The sequence below is a fragment of the Corylus avellana genome, chromosome 1 (genome assembly GCF_965113065.1).
Source record: "Corylus avellana chromosome 1, dhCorAvel1.hap1.2, whole genome shotgun sequence".
NCBI lineage: Eukaryota > Viridiplantae > Streptophyta > Magnoliopsida > Fagales > Betulaceae > Corylus > Corylus avellana.
Window position 1 is genome coordinate 45939945 of NC_142490.1, and position 24862 is coordinate 45964806.

The 24862-nt window shown below is 35.6% G+C and overlaps 3 protein-coding genes across 5 annotated transcripts; 1 reads left to right on the plus strand and 2 right to left on the minus strand.

Annotated features, from left to right (window-relative positions):
* The first annotated feature begins 1595 nt into the window (after positions 1-1595).
* On the plus strand, positions 1596-10401 carry LOC132170404 (heat shock 70 kDa protein 16). 2 transcript variants are annotated; one of them, XM_059581384.1, is made up of 10 exons: positions 1596-1697; positions 2139-3431; positions 5015-5227; positions 6329-6424; positions 6560-6709; positions 6978-7178; positions 8241-8387; positions 8472-8600; positions 8688-8797; positions 9883-10401. In XM_059581384.1, the coding sequence occupies exons 2-10, from the start codon at positions 2262-2264 to the stop codon at positions 9989-9991; spliced, it is 2325 nt and encodes a 774-aa protein (XP_059437367.1). In that variant the 5' UTR covers positions 1596-1697; positions 2139-2261; the 3' UTR covers positions 9992-10401. The 2 variants fall into 2 exon arrangements, with proteins under 2 accessions (XP_059437367.1, XP_059437366.1); XM_059581383.1 differs by having other exon boundaries at positions 1601-1697; positions 2135-3431.
* A 176-nt stretch (positions 10402-10577) lies between these two features.
* LOC132170539 (protein DETOXIFICATION 40) lies at positions 10578-16035 on the minus strand. The gene is made up of 7 exons (XM_059581550.2): positions 15500-16035; positions 14777-15408; positions 12821-12877; positions 12424-12662; positions 11790-11908; positions 11609-11695; positions 10578-10976 (listed from the first exon to the last, which is right to left on the minus strand). The coding sequence occupies exons 1-7, from the start codon at positions 15842-15844 to the stop codon at positions 10914-10916; spliced, it is 1542 nt and encodes a 513-aa protein (XP_059437533.2). The 5' UTR covers positions 15845-16035; the 3' UTR covers positions 10578-10913.
* Positions 16036-18881: 2846 nt separating this feature from the next.
* Positions 18882-24101, minus strand: LOC132170096 (protein DETOXIFICATION 40-like). Of its 2 annotated transcripts, none has more exons than XM_088517003.1 (7): positions 23645-24101; positions 22926-23557; positions 21768-21824; positions 21149-21387; positions 19829-19944; positions 19508-19594; positions 18882-19021 (listed from the first exon to the last, which is right to left on the minus strand). In XM_088517003.1, exons 1-7 carry the CDS (start codon positions 23960-23962, stop codon positions 18950-18952), a joined length of 1521 nt encoding a protein of 506 aa, XP_088373129.1. In that variant the 5' UTR covers positions 23963-24101; the 3' UTR covers positions 18882-18949. The 2 variants fall into 2 exon arrangements, with proteins under 2 accessions (XP_088373129.1, XP_088373127.1); XM_088517001.1 differs by having other exon boundaries at positions 19829-19947.
* Positions 24102-24862: the final 761 nt, after the last annotated feature.

The window sequence follows — 24862 nt, forward strand, 5'->3', positions numbered from 1 at the left end:
CTTCTTCTACTGTTCAAATATATCATTAAACATATAGGACCCATAGATTTGAAGAAAACAAATATGAATGAAAGTAGATGAGAGATGGAAAAATAACATTTCTCAATTTTGTTTTGGATTCGAAGCAGATTTGCAGATCGTGTCAAAAATTGACAGTTCTTAATTTATAGGTATTACAAGTTTAATAATAGTGAATATAACGAGTTTTACTCAAACTTGATTAAAAACTATGTTTAGATGCTATAGTTATCACAACCCTTATATAGTCATATTACATAACATAATCTCATTTAGTGTAGAATTCATGTACACATTTTAATTTTAACAAGGGGAAAATACATTTTACCCCTCTGAACTATTCATTCATTTGCATTTTTACCTCAAATATTTAAAACATGGCACCTGACCCCCAAAACTTTCAAATTGTTGTAATTCGACCATTTTGATTTTTTTTTCCTAAAATGCCCCCATTCCAAGTTAATTTTTTTTTAAAAAAATATTTTATTTAAAAAAAAATCCAAAAGAAAAAAAAGAAGAAGAAATATGCTAGGGTGGCCGAACCACCCCCTTGGGCCCTGGGGCCACCCCCATTGAGGGTTTGGCCCAAGGGGGTGCCTGAACCACCTCCAGGCCAGCCCACCCCAGCATATTTTTTTTTTTTTTTGGTTTTTGTTTTTTGTTTTTTTGTTTTTTTTTAAATAAAATATGTGATGGGGGCATTTTGAGAAAAAAAAAAAAAAGTCAGAACGGTCGAATTGCAATAATTTAAAATTTTGGTGGGGTCAAGTGTCACGCTTTAAACATTAAAGGTAAAAATGCAAATAGGTAGATAGTTCAGGTGGGTAAAATGTATTTTCTCTTTTTAACAATAACAAGTTTTGAGTTGAAAGAAATTATTTGAAAAATACATAAATTTGGGATTGAGATCCCCGACAATAGTGGGAAAACTGCCCACCAATTTTTTTTGAAATCCTGACCATCAATTTTCATCTAATAGTTGCCATTCTGCCACGTGCCCCTCTTAATATAAAATAATAAAATATTATTATTTTTAAAAAATAAATATAAAGTAAATAATAAAAAATAAAAAAAATTATTAAAAAATATGGGGTGGCCAAACCATCCCATAGCGGGTGGCCGGCCACCCCAGTTCAGCCTTGAGGGTGGCCGAAGGGCTAAGCCACCCCCGGGGCCTTAGAAGCCACCCCATATTTTTTAATAATTATTTTTATTTATTATTATTTAATTTTATATTTATCTTTTAAAAAATAATAATATTTTATTATTTTATATTGAGTAGGATATGTGGCGAAATGGTGGCTGTTGGATAAAAATAAATGGTCAGGATTTCAAAAAAATTGGTGGGCAATTTTTTCACTATTGCCGGGAATCTCGATCCATAAATTTGACGGACTGTCCTTTAAACTGGGCCAGAATACTGTCTACAGGCCCAAACTGTGGACTAGATTGTTACGACCACCCATTCATTCCTTACACTTGGTTAAATCTGACGGCGTAGAATCCTTTGGACGTGGTCCCACACTATCTCTCACTGCTGACGTGGATCCCGAAAACCAAAGACGACTACTTGTGGTCGTTCCTTTTTACTTGTCAGGCACTCTTGGTTTCTTTCAGGTTTCCTCAGCAACCAAACGGAAACTTTCAGCTTCCTTTTTCTACTGCATTTGCTTGACTTGGTAATCGTACTTGTTTCTTTCTCTTACGTGCTCTGAATTGTTGTTTGATTGAGGTTATTTATGTGTGATTTTAAGCTTATACCAATTGCTCCATTTGCTGATTGTTTTTTTAGTTTGATCAGTGAATTTTAAAGTTAGATCAAGGATGTTATTAAAGGAATTTAGTTAATTGAATTGATTTATATGTTATTCTTCAACGCTCAAAATTTAAGTTTGGTTAGGGGTTGGGGTTTAGGGTTAGTTGATTGAATTGTGGTTTAAATGAGTTTTTTTATGTATAATTTTAAGCTTATAACTGTTTCTCGGTGGCTGATTTTTAGTTTGATCAGTGAATTTTACAGTTAGTTCAAGCATTGTATAAGGATATTTAGCTATTGGTTTAGGTGGTGGTTCGTGAATGCTGGAAATTTAAGTTCGTTTATTTTTGTAATTTCAAGGTAGGTTTTATGAATTTTGTTGGATTGATCTCTGAAAAGATGGATACTACGTGGTGCTCTTGTTCCCAATTCCGTCTGGGATTATAGTGCTACAAATTTGTGAGGTTTGAGCTCTGGCCTAGTAGAAATGAGTGTGGTGGGATTTGATTTTGGAAATGAGAACTGCGTTATTGCGGTTGCGAAGCAAAGTGGTATTGATGTTTTGTTGAATGATGAATCGAAGCGTGAAACACCAGCAGTGGTGTCATTTGGAAAGAAGCAGCGATTCATGGGTTTTGCTGGAGCCGCTAGTGCGACAACGAACCCCAAATCAACAATTTCTCAGGTGAAGAGGTTAATTGGACAGAAATTTATGGAACCAGATGTTCAGAAAGACCTTAAATCGTTCCCTTTTGAATGTGTAGAAGGCCCAGATGGTGGCATCTTAATTTGCTTAGAATACTTGGGTGAGATACAAACATTTGCTCCGGTTCAGATTCTGGGGATGTTGTTTTCTCATTTGAAGCGCATAACTGAGAAGAATCTTGAAACGGACATTTCGGATTGTGTGATTGGGATTCCCTCTTACTCTACGGATTTGCAGAGACGTGCTTATTTGGACGCTGCAGAGATTGCTGGACTGAGGCCACTGAGATTGATGCATGACTGTACTGCTACAGCGCTTGGCTATGGTATTTACAAGACTGATTTCCCCATTGAAGGCCCAACTTATGTTGTGTTTGTCGACATTGGGCATTGTGACACACAGGTTTGTGTTGCATCATTTGTGAGTGGACAAATGAAGATAATTTCCCATGCTTTTGACAGGAACTTGGGAGGGAGAGATTTTGATGAGGTTCTATTCAGTTATTTTGTGGCGCAGTTCAAGGAGCAGTATAACATTGATGTCTACTCAAATGCCAGAGCATCTATTCGGTTGAGGGCATCTTGTGAGAAACTAAAGAAGGTGCTGAGTGCAAATGCTGAGGCGCCACTAAATATAGAGTGCCTGATGGATGAGATAGATGTTGAAGGTTTTATTAAAAGGGTGGAGTTTGAGAAATTGTCAACGAACTTGTTGAATAAAATCCTGGAAACTTGTGGTAAGGCTTTGTCTGACTCTCGTTTAACTGTGGGGGAGATTCGCTCAGTAGAGCTTGTTGGCTCAGGGTCTCGGATACCAATAATTGGTAGGATACTAGCTTCTTATTTCAAGAGAGAACCAAGCCGGAAAATGAATGCAAGTGAGTGTGTTGCTCATGGTTGTGCTCTTCAGTGTGCAATGCTTAGCCCAACATTCTGTGTGAGAGAATATGAGGTTTGTCTTTTTTCTACACAGTTTCCAGTCTATTCTATCAAGATAAGATGATGTCTCCTATTACTTAACTATTTTTCTTACTCATCATCTTCTCAAACATCTGCCTGCTTGTATTCTTTGTTTATTTTCTAAGGGTTTATTTCGTTCCTGGTTAATATGGAAAGATGCTCCTTGAAAGTTAGGACTGCTATACATTAGTTGTTGGCCATTCAGCAAGTATGTAAATATGTTTACCCCTTAACTAATATGTTTTTTCTTGGCAGGCTGCCATAATGTCTCTGAAACAAACTTTTATTTTTTTTCATATATTTTTATCTGTTTATTCAATGGGAAGGGGCATGAGATTCTGCAATGGTCATTACTAGGAATGAAATAACTATTTCTATTCAATAGTTTGGTTGTAACATTGGAATGGAACCCTGAATATATATTCCACTGTTTAGTACTGTGCAATATATTGGAGAATGGAATTGGTTAAAGTAAACATATCCCCTTTAAACTAACACCCAATTTACAATATCCCCCTCAAACTAAAGATTGCATTAATGTCTCCTCCAAATTATCAGAAATTTGCAATGTATGATTTTTGTCCCGCAAGAAGACAAAGATTACCCAAAAAATTGTTCAATAAGACAAAAAAATCCCTATAAATTCGAAACATAAAAAAGAAGAAAAACTAAAAACTAAAAATTAAAAATTAAAAAGAAAAGAACATGGGGTGGACTTGGCCAAATGGGGGTGGCCTTTGGCCAGAGGTGGTTGGCCGACCACCCCTTGGTCATTTGGGGGTGGTTCTAGCGGTGAGTCTCCAACAACCGGTGTAGACGAAGTCCTGATTTTCGGCGGCGAGAACCAATGGGTTGACACATGGCTTCTTGTGGGAGGAGAGACCATCTTGGCATGGTCACCGAGATGGGTGGTCAGGTAGTTGCGGAGGAGCTTGACCTTGGCAAGGGTCTTCTCCATCTCGTATATGAACTTGATTAGGATGCAGGGCCTGGAGAAGATGGTGATGAGGGAGAGGAGCGAAATGGTCTTGCTAGACCTAGTCAGACGAGAGAGATATAGAAGGGCTTTTGCGTAAATATCAATCTCTATGCTATTCTGACAGGAAAGGAATAAGTATTCATCTCATTTTTGGGAGGAATAGCTATTCCGTATTTTGAGGAATAATTATTCTTATGGAATAGCTATTCCTAAGAATAATAAACATATCAAACGAGTGGAATAACTAGGAATATATATTCCATTCCAGGGTCTGCGTACCAAATATGCCTCAAGTGCTGGTGTAAAAAGTGGGGTCCTGCGATTGGAGATATGGATACATAACTCAATTCTGGCTTCATTTGTGTACTTCTTCTTTTCCATTTTTTTCCCCTCTGATCATTAATAATGGTAATGACTTATATCTGAAACAATCATGGATCATCTTAAGTTTTTAAGTTCTCTTCAATTAACTTTTCTTTGGGCAAATAAATGTCAATTCTACCAGAATATATGAAGAGATGCCTGCACTCTTGCATGTAATTTTTGTGTTCATTTCCTATTTAATATATGGTGTTTACAGATGTTGTCATCCACAGGTTGAAGATGCATTTCCTTTCTCCATAGGATTCTCATCGGATAAAGGTCCAGTTTGCAGGCTGTCAAATTATGCTCTTTTGCGAAAACACCAACCATTCCCCAGTGTTAAGATTCTTAGTTTGCATAGGACTCGTATGTTCCATATGGAAGCTTACTATGCTGATCCAAGTGAATTGCCCTCTGGTGTATCATCTAAAATCAGTAGTTTTATGGTATGAATGCTTCTTGAACATGTCTTTTTTTTTTTTTTTGTAAATATATGTAAAATTTGTAATTAATAGATTTTATCTAAATCATGCATGCTAGTGGTTTAGACAATGTTACAAATATACATTAGCTCCTTTTGGGTTCTTAACAATTGTGATGTAAAGCACTTCGTGGGATGATCTTCATGGACTTTTTGTTTTGTACATTCTCCCCCTTTACCTATAATAAGCTTTGGTAAAAATGATTCAATTTTATAGACTTTATTTTAATAACTTTTTTTTTGTCTAATATTTTGGTACTTTTCACATGGTACTCCCAAGAAAAGAAGAGAGGGAGTCATGGGGTAGATTAGTAGCATGAATCTGGAAAGTTACAATCTTATGCTAATGCAATCCCGTTTAGCAATGCTGTAACCTGTAATTTGGGGGGCTAGATATGGCCCTAGTTAGGTTTGAAGGTGAAAATGGTTTTTTGTGGTTGACCCCAAGCACTCGGGACAAAAGGCTTCCTTGTGTTGACCATATTGTAAGAAACAAATGCTGACTGGTGCAGGCTACCTTGAGAAATAAGAGTTTATTCAGTTTGGATGGTTAGTCATGATGCATAATCATAGATATCTTCTGTGCTAAAGTGGCATAAGAATGATAATTTAAAAGCAGCCCATGGGCCCTTGATGATAGAGTACCATACTACAGTTATACATTATCTCCTGCCCATGTTACATAATTTCTGCTACTGCCTTCTCTTTTTAATATTTACAGATTGAGTAGACATGAAGTTGGAAATACCTTTGGATATCAATTTATGATGACTGAGGTTCATATTTAATTATTGCTGGGGTATGCCGTAGTTTGGAGATGACATTATGCAAGGCTTTTTATGCTCCTCTCTCTCTAATGCATATTTTATCTTCCAAACAGCATGGGGCTAAATTTGTCTCTGTTTGTGTTTCCAAATCTGTAATTATTTTTACTTTTCAGCGAGGTACTTATATTTCAATATCTTTACTGTGTAATCAATGTCTTTGTTTGAAGCTCGATGCAGTTATTGTTTAGTTTTGTTCTTTTGTTTATTTAGGCTTGATTTTTAATTTTCGATTTCTCTAGATTGAACCTTTCCAAGTTTCTCACATGGAAGCAAGAAAAGTTAAAGTTAGAGTGCAGCTAAACATGCATGGGATTGTTACTCTTGTATCAGCCTCAGTAAGTGTAATTTTAACACTTGGTACACTGAACATATTTAGCAGGAGACCTCCTTTGATGCTCATTTGATTTTAGCAAAGATGGAGGTGGAATCCAATCATATGGATGCTAACTTGTTATATGCCCTTTATACAGAATCAGCTATTAGAAAATCATATGGATGATCCTCTTACAAGGAGTGATACTCATTTGACTTCAGCAAAGATTGAGGTGGAATCCAATCATGGGTCTTCTAGTGCCAAAGATAATAATCTCAAACGGTTGCAACCTTCATCCATGTCTGCTGTAAGTTTAGTCGGATAGCCTTTGATGTGTGTGTTTCTTGTTCTAGGCTGCATTGACATTATTAATTTACTGCCTTCCACACTCTCCGGAAAAATTAGAAACATATACTTTCTTTCATTAGCAGTCCTCTCACCTTCAAGAGACTTTATGTTATATAGTGGACCAGTTTATCATGTATATCTTATGTTGTGTTGAAATGAGGAAATTATTTAATATTCATGTGTAATAAGTTGGAACTTTTGGTATTAAGTTCAGTTTCCTTGTGTAGGCTGATGGAATGAGAAAAAGCAAGCTTGTCAATAAGCTGGTTATTCGTGTTAGTGAGAGTGTCCATGGTGGAATGACAAATGCGGAGCTCTCAGACGCTAAAGAGAAAGAATATCAGCTGGTGCAACAAGACCAAAAGATTGAGGATACAAAAGATAAGAAAAATGCATTGGAGTCCTATGTCTATGAGATGCGTGATAAGGTATGACATCAAAATTCCTAATCAATTGATTGAGTTACCCTCCCAAATTTAAAGACCAGTTCCCAAGAGTAGGGGAATCTGCAGAAAATGAGTCAAACCTACTTCAACTTGGCTAAGCTTTCATGGAATATGCTCTATAAAACTTGTTCCACTTATGTAGAGAAACAAAACTTATATTCTGATATGGTAATACTTGATCATTCATTGATGCAATGAGCGCATCAAATGGTCAATGTGGTGTTGGCCTCTATGCTCTACTTGGACGGAATGGTTGGAGAAATTCCTGGGCTTGTTCCCTTGAGCCTTACTTCTTATGTCAGGGTTTAGTTATATTTAAAGGATGAACTTTATAGCTTTACCCCTTACCGAAACAAAGCTATTTCTTATTACCCTTCTTCACTCTAACCATTAGTTAGTACTCTTTTTTGGCTGCATTCCAATGTATCATTCCCCTTCTATGATTTTGATGTAAGTTAAGACCATTTACTTGGAATTTGTATTCATGAAAATTCTGGCTCATAATGTGCATTCACAAAATTTCTTCTATGGTTCATAGGATAGGAAATGTGAAAAATCTTACTTATGACTTCTCCTCTTATATTTAACTAATGATTGGGCCTCTGAATTTGAATAATTGGGGCCCATACCTTATACCTCCATGTGTTTGAAGATTGAAGATGATTAGTATGCTTCCTTTTAAACTGCTGATGCTATTATTGCTAGGGGGGATAATGCGTACATTTTCTTTTGTTACCAAAACACTGTTAATGAATATTTTGCTTAGTATAGAGCACCTTTCTTCTTGTGAAAATTAAAGCTGATAAACAGCTAGAATTTTCTACTAATTGGATGTAACTTGAACAGGGTTCCCATATGTATAGTCCTGTCATTCTGGCATGAGGTCCTGGTGAATTTTTTGTATGTCAAGTCCAACATCATTTTTACCAATATGTAAATTCTCATGTGTGCATCTTAAATTGTTACTGAGTCAACTTCAGATCTTTCGGCTGTTTTATTCCATTTTATTGTTTTGGATGTTAGAATAACACTATCATGTGGTAGATGTTAAATAAATACAGGGGCTTTTCCACCGAGTCACAGCTGGAAGGGATCTCCAATAATCTTCAACAGACAGAAGAGTGGCTTTATGAGGAAGGAGCTGATGAATCTCTAGATGTTTATACTGAAAAACTGGAGTATCTTAAACAGGTGCTAAATAATATAGATTTTTATCTGATTTATATGATTTTTTCCTCAAAAGGATGCATTTGACAGAGTTTGGGTTTGTAATAGCTGGTTGATCCCATTGAAAACCGATTTAAAGAAGAAAAGGTGCGAAATGAAGCTAGTAAGGGTCTGTCAGATTGTGTCACAAATTATCGGATGGTTATAGGGTCACTTCCAGCCAGTGAGAGAGCTGCGGTATGATCCTTGTCCATTAATTGGTTGGTGGTGAAGACATTCTTAGTGAATAGCCAGAGTCCACAAATTGATTCTTCTCTTTTGCAGGTCATTGATGTATGCAATAAAGCAGAGCAATGGTTGCATTCTTTGCCTAAAGATACTGATCCGGTACTATGGTCAAATGAAATCAAGAGAAAGACACAGGCTCTTGACAAGTACTGTTCTCGTACACTATTAATCTTCACTTTACTAACCCATGATTTAAATAATCGTACATGGACAAGGATATTCTGGAACTGGCTAATCTTTCCTCTTTTCTTTTTTGGATGAATAAAATTTTCATTCCAACACAAACAAAACATTCAAACACACCGGCAAGAAAGCTGAAACACAGTTCTTTACATCAAATAACGATAAACCAAACCCAAATCGAACAATTACAAATGGTCTCCTACACAAAAAAAGGAAAAACCACAAGCTAAAAAAAAATACCACCACCCATCAAAGAAAAATAGAGCTTCATCACCCATTTTGAACCAAGATACTCAAAGGAATGCTCCAATTCTCACAAATCTTGACATTTTCATTGGTATGCTTGAATTTTCCTTTGCCATTTCCCATGATTCTTGTACTAATCTCCCAACAAATAAGCTGCAATATTTGCTCCTCAGAATTTACCCTATTGCAAAATTTAATACCATTCAGGTGCTTTTATATGTGATACACAGTTGCCCTAAAAGCCAATTTACGCATTGGGCTTTGAAAATTTTACACGTTCCATGCCTTCTTGCCTTCCCTCACCACCTCATCCCAATTCAGCCAAATCTGACTAACCAAAATTTTAAGCATTACTTCTCTCAATAGCCTCTTACTCCAATCACTCTCAAAAAATAAATGCTCCCTACATGCAATAGTATGATGACAAAACAAGCACTTCATATCCCCCACCATACCCTAACGTAGCAACCTATCCCCAGTGTATATAAGCCCCCTCTAATAGCCAGCCAGAGGAAGAAAGAGTGTCTAGGAATAGCAAAAGAAAACTATACCAGTTTATGCCATCCAACTTTAGGAAACTTCTCTCTAAGAGCCTCCCATGTGTCCCTACAAGAATCTTTGCGGTTCTTTGAAGGCTGCCAAATAGGCACATCATGAACACCCAAATCCACTAGAGACAAACGGCTTTGAATTGCAACCAGCTCTTTTCATTTACGATGTTTTGTTTGTTATCTTACATTTGATTGCTCTTTCATTTTTTTTTACCTTAAACTTGATGGGGTTGCGTGTATTGTTTATTCAGGACATGCAAATGTATAATGAGATCCTATGCTTCTCTCCCAAGCCTAGAGGATGCGAATGACTCAGACCAGAGAGACAAACCTGATGGCTTTAGAATGCAAATAGATTGATGTGGGTTGACGTAACTTTGAGTTAACTAAGAATATAAGACACACAGCACAAAACTTGATCGCATGAAGTAGATTCACGCTGATTCATCTGGAATCTGTTTGCTGTTTGACCAATGCAAAATCTTTACTCTTCTAGCAGAAAGCAGAGATCGTCTTTATACGGTGAGATCCAGTTTTGTTTCTTCGCTTAATCAGAACAGTGGCATTATGGATAATGACTCTTTGCTTATTGTTTTTATATTTTTGGTTTTGATTTTACTTATTCAATGTGTATGATCGGAAAGAAAATTATACTCTTATGACAATGCATGTAGCCTATTGGATAAACTGTAAACCTCATATATACACGACATTTTAGTTGGATGCAAATGGATGCATCCAACTAAAATGGATGGTCATGATTCATGATTGATTATCAAGATGAATTTGAATTAGTCCAGCAGTAACACAGGGAGGATACATAATATTGCATGTTTGGATGTCCTTTTATTTTTATTTTTCATTACATTTCAATTTGATTCATCTTCTCAAACATCTTCCAATTTTGTTTTATATTCTCGAAACCATCCAAACATAATTTTCAAATCATTTTCTACTTGGTATTCGCAATTTTGAATACAATAAAGAATAATACAAAATGATACAACAAAATTGCACACCCAAACATTTCAATTTAGTACATTTTTAAGAGCACATTGAGGCTTGAGCAAATCAAACCCTAATTCTTTATGTGACAACAATAGATTTTGCTAGTCAATGGGCAAACCCTGGCAGTTGAAATCCATCAGATGACTTTAGGAGTGGACATTCACATGCATGTGTGATGCTTGATTGTTATGTATCCATCTCCAAACTCAACCCCTAGGCACATCCTTTTGCTTCCTGTAGCCTATAATAATCAATGACATCTTCAGCAAACTCTTCAGCTATTCATCAGTGGCTCCTTGTCCTCCCATTTGTCCAATCGTCTCCTCGCTGTCTCCACCTGAAATTCCAATTTCACTGAAGTCACATATCATACACTTGCTCAACCATTTTTTTTGTTTTTTTTTTTTATCCTGGGTGTTGGCTCTGAAAAGTTATTGATTGTAACCAACTAGTCAACTGAGTGAAGATCAGATGGGCTTCAGGCTAGGGCCAGTGCATTTATGCCATCTTGTGGTACCGAGGTGTAACAGGTCTTTGTTAGACCATGTCATTAATCATTAAGTAGATTGTGGCATTGAAAATTCTTATTCCCGGCAATTTTTTGTCTGGATTGTCCAAATTATCCCAACAGGAAGATAAGTTGTCCGAGGCCTATTAGGGTAGAGATGCTTTCATATTTAATGCTTGAATTGTTAGAAATCTATATCCGACCTCAAGGGTGTATTATAAGTTTCTTAATAAATTGACATAACAGTTTATATGATATTTATTATGAAATGCAGATTGCCGCCATGTGGAGCCTACATGACACATCCTACATTTACAATTTGATATGACAGTCTTTATATTTTTATAAAAATGTGAACTACCATATATATATATATATATATATATATATAATACCTAAAGCATTTTCTTTGAAAAATATAAGATGGGCATGCAAAGCTTCAAATAATTCATAAAACTTACCTCTTTATTCCAGTCCGTGCGAAAAGTTATCCACAGTAAAATGGCGGTCTGCATTAAAGTTCCTCCTATCATCCCCGACCATATTCCCTACATGCACACGAAATTGAAGTCCAATTATTATTATTACTATTATTATTAATTTTTGAATTATAGAAAAAAGAGTGATTAAATATTGTTAAACCTTGGCGCCAAGATCAAACTTAAAACCAAGAAGGCAACCCAAAGGTATTCCAACCCCGTAGTAACATCCCACATTGACATATGCAACAAATGCTTGCCATCCACATCCAACAGCCACCCCTGTACATTTATTAATTAATCGTAACATTTCTTGGTTTAAAAACCAGATTAATATTAATTATAAACCAAACGTACGTATTATATTATATATACACTATAGAAAATATCTTTCATCTGTTTTTAACTTTTTCAGAAAGACAAAAAAAAGAAAAAGAAAAACAACAAACATATTATATGTCTTTTATTGATAGATTCAGAGACTGTCCCAGCAATATTAATAGAGCCAGCCAGAGATATCTTTTATTATTAAAAATGACAGATGTATTGGGACCATGTGGTTCTGTTGGTGTTGAACTCTCTGCAGGTTTGCATATATTTTTTGTATTATTAATGTTGTACCTAGTTAGTTTTGTCATTTCTTGAGCTGAGTAATTCTAGCCACACGTACAATCTGCTGGTGTACGTACGTAATTAAACGCAATATTATTAGAAACATGTTAAATATGAGATGGAAAATGCCAACAAAATATGTTAAAAAAGATGAAGAAAGAGTTAGATCAGTAGTTGTTGGTTACCGGACAAGACTGGTTGAACCCCATTGAGAATAAGAGTGACTGCCAAGAATGGACATAGGTCGGAGACTGCATCGGCCACGGTCTCGCCGCTGGTGAAAGCATAGCTTATCACGTGGCGCAACGCAAGCACTACCACCGCTTCCATTACAGCAATTATGAACGAAACCACGTTCACGACTACGACACTGAATGCTGCTGATTTCGGATGACCCGCTCCGAGCTCATTGCTCACCCTCACACTGTCTCGAACAGATGAATACATAATTGAGTGTTATATGTTGTTTGTTAATTCTTTTGTTTTTGTTTTTTTTTTTAAAAAAAATAGGGCATAAATGATAATTTGTAATATTATTAATAATAAAGAAAATAGAAACAGTAGTTGCAAATTATGACCGACCTTGCAGCTGCGTTAAACCCGACCGAAACCATGAACACCAACCCATTAATTGCCATGCTGCACATAATGAGAGAATAATAATAATTAAAAGTCTTTAAGAGGTAGCTCAATTTGCTAGGACTATGCATAATAAAGCGAAAATCATTAGTTCAAATTCTCATAATCTTATGCGGACATATCAAATAAATAATAATAATAATAAAAAAACAGCACAAAGAATAAAGACTTATCTAGCATTAGCTAGGAACAGAATCGGGATATAAGGGGGGCAGGCTTGCGCCCGCCCTTCAAAAATTTTAGACTTTTTTTTTTTTTTTTTAAGTGTAATTTTTTTAGTTTTCTTGACCCTAACCCTTACTCATTTTTTCTCTCGCCTCTCCAAAAACTTTTAAAAAATTATTATTTTTGTTCTGCTCCTCTTAATACAAATTCTTAGAGGCTAAGAAAGATATGATATGCAAATAAATAAATAAATCAATCAAAACACAAAAATTATTTGTCTTATTTATATTATATCTAAACACTTTTTCATACTAAAATTAAAAGAGATCGACTTTTATCATTCTCAGTTGTACTTATCAAGATAGAGAGAATTCAGAAACAAATCACTGGAAACCTTTTTCTTTTGCCTTCCTATTGGATATTGGACAATTATTAATCATAAATAATTTTTCAAAGTTTTCACTTTTCTCCTCAAAAAGTCATTCACTATTATCCCTTCATTCTTTATATCACATCCATGTCTTATTTTCAAAATAAAAATGTTACGTTTATAAATACATTTTATAAAAAATATTTTATAAACTAACGGCATAATATAATTAAATTTCTTAAAATTTAAATTTATTTCATATTTAATTATGCTATACTACATCAATTTGTAAAATATGTTTATAATCCAAACATTCCAATTTGTAGTGACATAATGATATTATTGGTCTTGAAAAAAATAAATAGAGGGTGTCCAAAAAACTAAAAAAAAATTATCCCTATCATTAGTCAAAATTGTTAGCTACGTACGTTTATCAACAACCTATAACCGACAAAATTGTCCCTATAATTATGGCCCGGTGAACCTCATAATTAAGTCTTCCTATGTCCTGCCCAATTCACTTACCATTCATTTCTTTTCCAAACTCTTAACTGTATCTTTAAACGTGATTCATGAGGAATTACACTATTACTGTATCATTTTAAGGGAAAATGCTTGGGTCCTACAGCTTTTATTAACAATAGTGTGCACTCGTGCATGTCCCGAAAGGATCCGGCTTATAAATAACAATATGTATGTTGTAGTTTAAACAACGGTCAAGATTAAATTTCTCAAAATCTTTTTTTATTTTCTCTTTCTTACTAAAAGCTTATCAAAGTAAGTCAATTTTGAGATTCAATCTTAACCGTTGCTTACATTATAGCATATATACTGTTATTTTAGGATCCGGTTTACATTTAATAATAGCATGTATGCTGGAGTAAAAGTAACGGTTAAGATTGAATCTTTCAAAATTTCTCTTTATTTTCTCTCTCCTATTAAAAGTAAAAGTAACGGTTTAACTTTGAAATTTAATCTTAACCGTTGCTTTTACTACAGCTAGCATACAAGCTGTTATTAAAGCCGAATCTGTTTTTCTAATAACAGCATGTAAGCCAGATCCGTCCAAAAAACAATTTCTTCCATTGCATGACAGAATTTAATATCATTAATGCACCTAATGACATGTCATTTAAAGTATTTAACATGGCATGGAAACATACTTATCTAGTGATTGAGGGGGTGAAGAATAGGATCCTCTCTAATTCATATGAACTAAATAATATCTATAGAGTGGTATTTTTGTTTTTTTTGTTTTTTGAGGTGACAAAAATACTTTTTAAAAAAAAATTAAAGAGATATTATCAACTTCAAATGAATTGGAGAGAACCCTAATTTCAAGACACCAAGGGTATCTATCTTACCAGATGGCAAGAGAATCCAAAGCAAGCTCGGGGTCTGGGAGCAGCCCAGCAACCAAGACCAGAATCTGATAGTACCACGTTTCCAAACACAGCATAACGGCCGACGCCGACGACAATTTCAGGAAATCCCAGAGCCCAGAAAATGCCTGCATACTCAAGCCATTCCACGTCAGCTTACAGTTGCCGCTCACCAAGATATACACCAACTGCGCCACCACAATTATCCACCACGACAGGCTCAGCACCAACGACGAGCCGATCAACCCCATGCCCAGTTTGTACACCGCCACCCAGCTCAGCAGCAGGTGCACCACAAGCGTCGCCGCCGATATGTACGCACTGGGGGCCACAATGCTCTGGGATTGGAGGAATTTTTGTATGGGGAAGTTCACAGCGTAAGCAAATATTTGCGGAATGAGTCCGTAGACGAAAACTGCTGCTGCGGACGCCACAGCCGTTGATTCACCTAGTAAGAGCAATATAGGCTCTGATAGGACGTAGATCACCGTCACTGGAATGCCAGTCAAAGTCAGCACGATCGTTGCTCTTTGCAGATAAACGCCTAGCATTTCATACCTGTGGGCTCCATATGCCTGCCCGCATAGAGTCTCTACCGCGCTTCCCATGCCTAACTACACAACCAAATCAAACACACATTAATAATTCATCATTAATTTTTTATTTTTACTGCCGGCCACTTCATCAAAATGAGAAATGATATACCATGAGGCCGTAGGCGAAGAGTTGGATGCCGCTGTTGCCAAGAGAGGCGGCGGCGAGCTCAAGATTGCCGAGGTGGCCGGCGAAGACTCGGGTGGACAAGGACATTAAGTTGTTGATCATGTAGACGAAGACCGCTGGTGCGGCGAGGCGGAAGAGGATCTTCAGTTCGACGAAGGTGGCCAATCGGAGGCGCTTGAGACGCGGCAACTTTGTATCCAAGAGCACCTTTTCTAGCCGCGAGTCCACTACATGGGGGCCAGAAGAGATGGGTTCCGGTTCGAGCGGCTGCGCTTGGTCAGAGGCTAAGATGGGTTGGTGGAGGTGATCATCTTGGGAGAAGGCCATGGCTGATCGGTGATCAGCGGCGGTGAGGTGGTGGCTGGTTGATGATGATGAGTAAGGAGATAAGAGGTGGAAAATGGGTTAAGATTTATGACGCGTTGCATAAATGCATGAGAATCAAGAGATATATGGTCCCCTTCCTTTACAGCTTGAAAAGAGAATTTAGGGAATAAATTTCGTAAGAGCTTTGGTGGGAAGTCTTTGCCTTTTGCTGATGCTTCATGGCCGATGCGTGCGTACGTGTATCGATCGAATGTGTGCCCTCATCTACTTTGTAATCTTGCTGGAGAGTATTTGTATCCACTTACTGTAAATCAATCATTAGAGAATAATTATTATTATTAGTGTTACGTCAGTAAAATAAAATTAAAAAAATGAGATACGTTAAATCGTCATACCTTTAGGAATAAATCTTAATACTATACGTAACATATTCCGTATTACCTACGTGTTTTTGTGTACGTGTGTGTATTTACTTGCTCTTAATTTTGGTAAATATTAAATTAAACAGCTTCAAATTTTGTTGGTTCAATTAAGATGGGTATATATATATTAAGAGCACTCATAGCAGTTTCACCAAAACCATTTTTTGGTTATTTTGGTAATGTAATTTAACAAAAATGGCTTAAATCTCTATTTTTCAGACACTACTTTAATAAAACAAATATATATATATAGTGAAGTGAATAATACTCATCAAATATAAAAAATACTGCTCACTCACTTATTGATTAAACAACTCATTTCTCTCTTTCTTTTTTGCTTTTTGTTTCTCACTCTTCCTTTAATAGTTAAAAATAAAAAATAAACAAATCTTTGAAAAGAATATTTAAATGGAATAGTGAAAGTTGAATGTTAAAATAGTAAGGCTACTGGGGTACGGTGCTCTAAAAAAACTGAGTTGTTAAAATAGAAAAAATATATATATATACTTTTGGTTATTTTGATGAGTAAAATTTGGTGAGGCTGTTAAGAATACTCTAATTAAGGGTAATTACTTTAAACCCCTGAATTACCACGCGATTTAACAAGCTCTCAAACTTTAAAACCTCTCAATTTGGAGACCTCTGAACTTTCAATTGCAGTCAATTTAAACCTCTCTGTCAGATTTAGCCGTTTAAAATTTGACAGAGTTGTTCAAATTGATTGCAATTGAAAGTTCAGAGGTTCAAATTGAAAGATATTGAAGTTTGGAAAGATTTTCAAATTGCTTGATAATTTAATGGTATAAAATAAAATTACCCCTATTAATTAACTTTCTACGCGACTGGAAGATTAGATTTGGAGGCCAAAAGATCATTGAAAGTTTGTGTGATAGCAAGCAATTATGACATCATGCATGAGCTGTACGTGATAAACATTCATGCTGGATAAAACATGTTAGTTGTCTGTACTACATTCATGATTCGATCTTCTCGATAGGACTGCATTTTTTTTTTTATCCCCCCTCTATCCCCATTTGTTGTGGGAAAAACCCACCTAATTAATTTGTAAAGTGTAAAAGAATGAGAGTGTGCGTACGACGACTCCTAGTTTGCTCAGACCGGTGGGATATAGTCTGCTCACCAAAAAAAAAAAAAAAAAAGAATCCTTGGAATAGTGTAAGATTCTTGGTATAGATAGTTAGCTGAGAGTGATGAGATGGCCGCCATTGATTGTCAGTGAGTTGGGTAAGAAGCTAGAGGTAACATTAATATACTTGCCAACCGTCATTGGATGATCTTAAGCCTTTCTTTAAAATGACATGCACCTAAATTGTATGCTAAGCTTGATTAGGAATTTGGCTTTCTGAGTTGAGGGGTAGACGCGCGCATCTGAAAAGGAAACCAGCCAAAAGGCTGCATAGATAACTCTCGTGCTTCCATAGTACTCCCATGCATTTCCATTCTCTTCTCTTTTACTTTTACTGTTTTTGTTCCTTTACTTAGTTTTCGCAACTATTTATGGCACTCATTTTGTACCAATTAAAGTGACTTTTCACTTAAAAGTTAAAACATTCAGCATTCGGCATCTCATACGTTACTTTTTCTTTTTCTCTTTTTAAATCTGAATTGAAGGACCAATGGTTACGATCCCTTTCTATTTAGCACTGCAACCATGCACGAAGAGAGCTCAATTATAAGAATAGTTGCTGAAAGTTTCAAGACTTCCCGGCCTCGCATGCCTATAGTGCATGTCTTGAAGATTGAGGCACATATTGGGAAGCCCAAATTAATGTAGGTTCGTACGTAGTTAGAACATGTTTGTTGTTATGTTTACTGTCGTAATGACCTTAGGGTTATTGGGACGACTAGCTTAGATGGACGTACATTATTAGCCTGACAAAGGCCTCTTCTTCTTCTTCTTCTTTTTCTTCTTCTTCAATTTCTTACACTTCATGAACTCAATTAGTTGTCATATTTTTTTTAAAATTCCTCTTTTCCTAATGGTCATATTTTTCAATATTTGTCTTTTCAACAGCTTCTTTATGCAAAGAGGTAGAGTATGCAAGGGAAAGAACGGAAGAAGAGTAGAGTGTAGAACAACCAAAAAGATTAAAAAAAAGAAAAAAAAAATTGAGAGGAGATAGAATGATAGAATAAAAAAAACATTTTTTAACGTTTGGTGAGCGTATAGTGCTGACCAAAATTTGGTGAGCACTATAGTACGTGACCAAATTTTTATCCAAATTGCTTAGGTGAATGCAACTCATCTTGCTATTATTTTAGCATTCGTCTAGCCGAAATGCCGCCCCCACCAAAAAAAGCAAAAAAAAAAAAAAAGATACAAAGAAATATTAAATCAATCAATCTAAACATTTCAATAGGAGATGGATCGAAAATGGTACCAAAATGGATGCCTCATGATCAGCCATAAGTATCATTGTAGGCTTATGAAGTTAAGGATGGTGGGCTTGTTGCTTGACGGAAAAACGGCATGAGAAATGCTATTTATTGCATTTTTATCTCGTAGTTATTTTACAATGTTATTGTAGCAATCTCAACAAATTTTTGAATTATTATTTTTTTAAGAAAAAAAATTAATACAAATGTTAGTTGAGATTGCTACATCAACATTATTAAATAATTATAAAATAAAAATGTAATTTAGCGCATTACTCAAGAGGTATTAATTGTTCGAAAGAGGCTCCTTCTCAATGCTCTCATCCCACTTATCCAAACGCTTTTGTGCAACTTCAACCTGAAAATTTTCAAATTTCAATACCCATAATAATCACCAGGCTGCTAAATTCAATAATATGCTAAACAAAAATCCAAGAAGTTAAGTGGATTCTAATCATATAGAATTTTTTTGGAGTTATTTGTTAAAATTTCAAGAATCTAGGCAGAAAAATGAGAGACATGCCAGAGGGATTAAGTAAATGCGAAATGTAGATTAATGGAATTTTTTGGGGTTGGTGGGCAATTGACTAATTAATAATATAGAATGTTAGTTGAACTTTTCTAATTTTTATTATATTTTCAGTGTCAGCATCATAATTCCACTTGGCCAATAAAACGGTCATTCCTTGCCATTATGGGTCCAGAATTTAAACCAAAATTTCAATATTGTCATGATCATTTAAACCAAAATTTCTTTAATCTTGATCAGAAGACACGACTTAAATGGCAACTTTATTATGTGATATTGAACAAAATGATTACCCAAGCTGCTTTTACAGTTTACCTCTTTATTCCAATCAGTACGAAATGTGACCCACAATAAGATGAGAGTCTGAATAAAAGTTCCCCCTATCATGCCAGACCATATACCCTGCACCAAAACCATTTTGAGCAATTTCTATTCGAAATTCAAATGTAAAGATTTTTCAATTTCAGTTGGAGCTAAACCGTTGGGATTAATTAAGACATGTGTCAAATAACAGGACATAAGACACACGCATCTTAATTTTAACGAGCCTAGTTTTAACTGAAATTAAACCGGTCGAATCGTGAAATTTGTAAGCGAAAATGAGATGATGATGATAAGGAAAGTAAGAACTCAAACCTTAGCTCCAAGGTTGAACTTGAAGCCCAGAACTGCACCCACGGGGATACCAATTATGTAGTAACATCCCACATTAACGTATGCCACAAATGCTTGCCATCCACAACCAACAGCAACTCCTTGAAAATGAGAAAGAAAACAAAAAAACAAAAATCCCATTCATCATTCACATTTCCATTTCCTGTATATATATATGTATATATATAATCTTCATGTCATTTTTCCCTTCAACTTTTAAAAGCTTTTTTAATATGGATCGGGATCTCCTGCAGGTGAATTTCAGGCCTTATTTGAAATCTGTTTAGATAAGTGAGCTTCATTAAATCTTTCTTATTTATGGGTCAAACATGCTATATATAAGTGATAGAGTGAGAGTAAAAGTTGTGTTTGTAGATCATCACCTTGAGAATTATTGCATTACAAAATTGGTGCGTGATAGAGATGTTCAAGTTCAACGACCAGTCCTTGACAACACCCTAAATAGGCTGACTTTTAGGTTTCTAGCTGCATTATTTCGTAATGATTGTTCAGTTTTTGTCTTGTGTCTAAGTGGTCTTAGTCTTAGTCTATTCTCCATTAAGGAAAGAAGACATGCAGACAAATGAGACACAAACAAAATTCCATTGAGATTACACTAGTGTTAATTTCCGTCAGTCCTAGCTAGCTTTTGTATTTTATTCCTGGCCTTCACATCACTATCCTAGCTAGCAAAAGGGAACTTAAACTCTATCTAATTTCTCTTTTAGAACGCGATTCAATGAGATTCAGAGTAAATAGAAATCATATCTAGATTACATTGTAAACGTACCATGAAAGCTCACCTAGATTAGTAGGGTGAAAAGTATTTCATTCTCTTTAGTGTGTTCTTATACTTGGAATGAGGAGGAAATTTTCTAAGCAAGCTTAATTTAAGGAAATTTTTGTTTAAAGAAATGATGAATTTAATAATTTAATTCAAATTCATTTTTTTTTACTATTTATTTTTTTGGTTGTATTTCTTATATTTTTCACATTAAAACTCCGTTTCTTTCGATGTAAAATATTTTATATTATTATGTTCTTGAATGTTTTTCAAATTCAACCCAGTCATGTGTGGTATTTCTTATTCTTTTAACCCTAAACTACTCGCTTAGGAAAAAAAAAAAAAACCTAAACTACTTTTGCATGGGCCAGCCATGCGTGGAATTGATTAAAATAACATAAATCATTAAAATTTAATTTTTTAATTATACTTTAATATTAATGTGAAATTTTAGTTTATATATGTTTATCCATTTCTGATATTTAAGTGAAGAAAATTTTAATTGTTTAATTAATTACCGGATAAAACGGGTTGAATCCCGTTAAGTATGATAGAGACGGCCATAAAGGGAGAGAGTTCAGAGACAACATCAGCAACAGTAGTTCCACTGGTGAAGACATAGCTCATGAGATTTCTCAGCACAAGTACAAGGATGGCGCAGATCAAGGCGATGACGAGAGAGCTTAGAGTTACTATCACAATTGAATATGCTGCTGATTTCGGGTGCTTTGCCCCTAGCTCATTGCTCACCCTCACACTGTTATATCATTTAATGCTTAATTATGTTAAATATATATATCAATAATCCCTCACTACAAAAATTTCCACATTTAATGACTTTAATAATGACGTTTTTTGTCCAAAAAAAAACGTTATTATTAAACTAGTGACATTCAAATAGTAACTTTTTCAAAATGACTTCAATTGCATAGACTAGAATCCGAATTAATGACGTTTGAGCAAAAAAATGTAGTGAAAACGCAACATTTTAGCCAAAACGCCACCTTTTAGAAGGTGACGTGTGAAAACGCGACATTAAATGTAAAAATTTTTGTAGTGACTCTTATAATTAACCTTACGAGACAGAGAGAGAGAGAGAGAAAATTGAGTGGTAACAAACATGTTTGACGTACTAACCTTGCGGCCGCATTGAATCCCACTGAGATCATATACACCCATCCAGATATTGCAATGCTGCATTAATTATATATATATATATATATATATATATATATATATATATATATATAATGAGAGTATGTACCGTAAACTTTTTTGTTAAACGAGCGATTTAATATAATATTAGAGTTAAATATTCTGAATTCCAATCTCGTTTCGGTCATTTACCCACCATTTAAACTGAATATATTCAAGTGTTGAAGTACCTCATTTATTAAAAACGAAATTTGAGTTCACACGTTATAGAGAGTATCAATGTATTGATCAATTACATAATTAAATTTATTTATTCCTATTAACTTAAACTTTTGAAATAAATAACAATTTAAGACTTTTGCACCATATATGGCTAAGGAGACCTATGAAATATATAGCAGGTCTTTAGCTGAAAAGGAGCTATGGTGGCAAAAGTGATCATATAAAGGCAGAAGTAACGAATTCCTGGAATGGTAGCAGAATCAATAGAAAGCACAGGTTGAATGTTAGTTGTAGGATATGGATCCATTTGGAGCCGCCATATACGGCCACCACAGCCTCTTTTAGTTTCTTTTTCTGCCCATTACTGTCTGTAAAACTTGTCGTGATGCGTCTCCATCTTATTCTATCAGAAAAATCCAAGAGATATATGGGGAAAAAAATATGATAGGGAACGAATTGTAGGACCAATAAATGGTTTATTTAAGAAAAAAAAAATGGAAAAGGCGGACGTGTACGTGAACGAATAATCGGAGTGGATGATCTAACCTTTATTATATGTATTTATTTATTTATTTATTTATTTTATAGACTTTCTTCTCCCATCCTTCAACTTTTTCAAATTACCAAAAGTGAGAAATTAAAAAAGGAAAACTTCACTTTATACTTCTGAACTACTACACGTTTTGAAATTTTTTTACAAAAATTCAAAAACTCTCAATTTACACTCCTGAATTTTCAATTTCAATCAATTTACCCAACTTTGTTAGTTTTAGCCATTTACTTCTTACCAAAATGCCTAAAAGACTAAATTTTCCTTCGATTTTTGTTTTTTTAAAAAGAAAATCAAAGGTGAATTTTGATTTTTGTTTTAGTCGAGATTCGTCTCACCAAATAAAAAAGACAAAGGAATTTTGTTACCAGATGGAGAGAGCGTCCAGCTCAATTTCAGCATTTGGAAGCAAGCCAGCGATCAACACAAGTATCTGATAATACCAAATCTCGAGGCAAAGCATTATAGCGGATGCAGTAGACAATTTCAGAAACTCCCAGAGGCCAGAGAAAGCCTGCAGGCTAAAACCATTCCACGTACGCTTGCATTTTTCACTCGTCAAGATGTACACAAACTGCGCAATCACTATGACCCACCATGAGAAGCTGAGCGTCAAGGATGCGCCCAGTAGCCCCGAGCCCAGCTTGTAAATCACCACCCAGCTCAGCAACACGTTCACCACAAACGTAGCGGCGGAGATGTAGGAGCTCGGTGCCACTATGCTCTGCGCTTGAAGGAACTTTTGGATTGGAAAATTTGCAGCGTAGGCAAAGATTTGTGGGATGAGTCCGTACACGAATATTGCAGCTGATGAGGCAATTGAGGATGATTCGCCTAGCAGGAGCAAGAGGGGCTTGGAGAAAATGTGGATGAACATAACTAGGACAGATGTCGACATCAGGAGGATCGTTGATCGCTGGAGATATACTCCAAGCATTTCGTACTTTTGCGCACCGAAAGCCTGCCCGCACAGCGTCTCCACCGCGCTTCCCATTCCAAGCTGCCCAAACAAACCTTGTAACGTGTCAGATGTACGATGAAAGATAGTAAATAAAGGAAGTCTTGGGGTTAATTAATAATTAATTACCATGAGGCCGTAGGCGAATATTTGGATGCCGTTGTATCCGAGAGAGGCGGCGGCGAGCTCGAGATTGCCGAGGTGGCCGCAGAGGATTTGGGTGGACATGGAGGTGAGGTTGTTGACCAAGTAAACGATGACGGCGGGGGCTGCGAGGCGGGAGAGGGTTTTCAGTTCAAGCCATGTGGCAGATTGGTGGCGCCGGAAGTATGAAAGCTGCGTGTTTGATAGAACGTCTTCGAGTGCGTTGCTGATCACTGACGGCTCAACTGTTGCTGCTTTCGACTCTAATATCGGTTGATGCAGCTCATTCTCAACCGACTCCATTCTCTCTCTCTCTCTCTCTCTCTCTCTCAATGATTGTAAATATTTATGAAGGTTTACAAAGAAAGGGATTTCAGATGGAGGATAGCCACTAGAACGTCTATCTTACCTCTGAAAAATATTAGGTAGGCATAAATAATGAAAAAAAAAAAAAAAAATCGTTTTCGCTTATTTTTATTTAGTGCTTGAATTTTTAAATCCAACGGTCAACACAAACAGTTTGCTATGTGACGTGTGACATGTGGTAAGAATTATATTAAAATAAGAAACAATACAAGAAATTTAAAAGAAAAAAGAGGATAGAGATACAACTTTGGACCAATTTAAGGTGGCTCAAAATCTCCTTAAGGTTGTCGAACTCAGGTATGGTTCAAAGGTTGGTCTGTCTGAGGATTAGTTAATGAGGGGAAAAAATAGCTCCAATGAAAATGAATATTTCACATGAAGGAGTGTGCAGCTGTATATTGGGCTTATCCTCGGAAGTCGGAATAGTACAAGTTACCCTACTTTGTGATTTCAATTTCACTTACAAAATGGGATTTTCAGTAGTTATGTTGTTTGAATAACACATAAATTTGAACAGTCTATAAAAAGAGAATTGCAAAGCTTATATGTCCCGACTGGATAGAGCTCGTGTATCTTAAATTGATTGTGGTTTCTAGCACTATTCTAAGACGAATATTATATCAACAAACAACTCAAAATATTCTTAAAAAATTAATTGATATATATATATATATATATATATATATATATATAAAGACCTATTCGTATGGAATTAGACCTATTCGTATGGAATTCTAAGTCCACCTCTTTGTATAGTATGTTTTTTTTTTTTTAGGGGAAACTTCAGAAAACCCCCCTAAAGTTCTAGCCGATTTGAAAAACCCTCCCTGAATTTCC

What these genes read in the sequence shown, in the direction of transcription:
- LOC132170404 (XM_059581384.1), top strand. Translation starts at nt 2,262, where the DNA reads ATGAGTGTGGTGGGATTTGATTTTGGAAATGAGAACTGCGTTATTGCG. An exon ending in AACCTTCATCCATGTCTGCT is followed by an intron (nt 6,710 to 6,977) that starts GTAAGTTTAGTC and finishes TTCCTTGTGTAG; the next exon opens with GCTGATGGAATGAGAAAAAG. An exon ending in AACTGGAGTATCTTAAACAG is followed by an intron (nt 8,388 to 8,471) that starts GTGCTAAATAAT and finishes GGTTTGTAATAG; the next exon opens with CTGGTTGATCCCATTGAAAA.
- LOC132170539 (XM_059581550.2), bottom strand. Translation starts at nt 15,844, where the DNA reads ATGGCCTTCTCCCAAGATGATCACCTCCACCAACCCATCTTAGCCTCT. An exon ending in GGGTTTAACGCAGCTGCAAG is followed by an intron (nt 12,663 to 12,820) that starts GTCGGTCATAAT and finishes TGTTCGAGACAG; the next exon opens with TGTGAGGGTGAGCAATGAGC. An exon ending in GCACGGACTGGAATAAAGAG is followed by an intron (nt 10,977 to 11,608) that starts GTAAGTTTTATG and finishes TTGGAATTTCAG; the next exon opens with GTGGAGACAGCGAGGAGACG.
- LOC132170096 (XM_088517001.1), bottom strand. Translation starts at nt 23,962, where the DNA reads ATGGAGTCGGTTGAGAATGAGCTGCATCAACCGATATTAGAGTCGAAA. An exon ending in GGATTCAATGCGGCCGCAAG is followed by an intron (nt 21,388 to 21,767) that starts GTTAGTACGTCA and finishes ATGATATAACAG; the next exon opens with TGTGAGGGTGAGCAATGAGC. An exon ending in AGTTCAACCTTGGAGCTAAG is followed by an intron (nt 19,595 to 19,828) that starts GTTTGAGTTCTT and finishes GTTTTGGTGCAG; the next exon opens with GGTATATGGTCTGGCATGAT.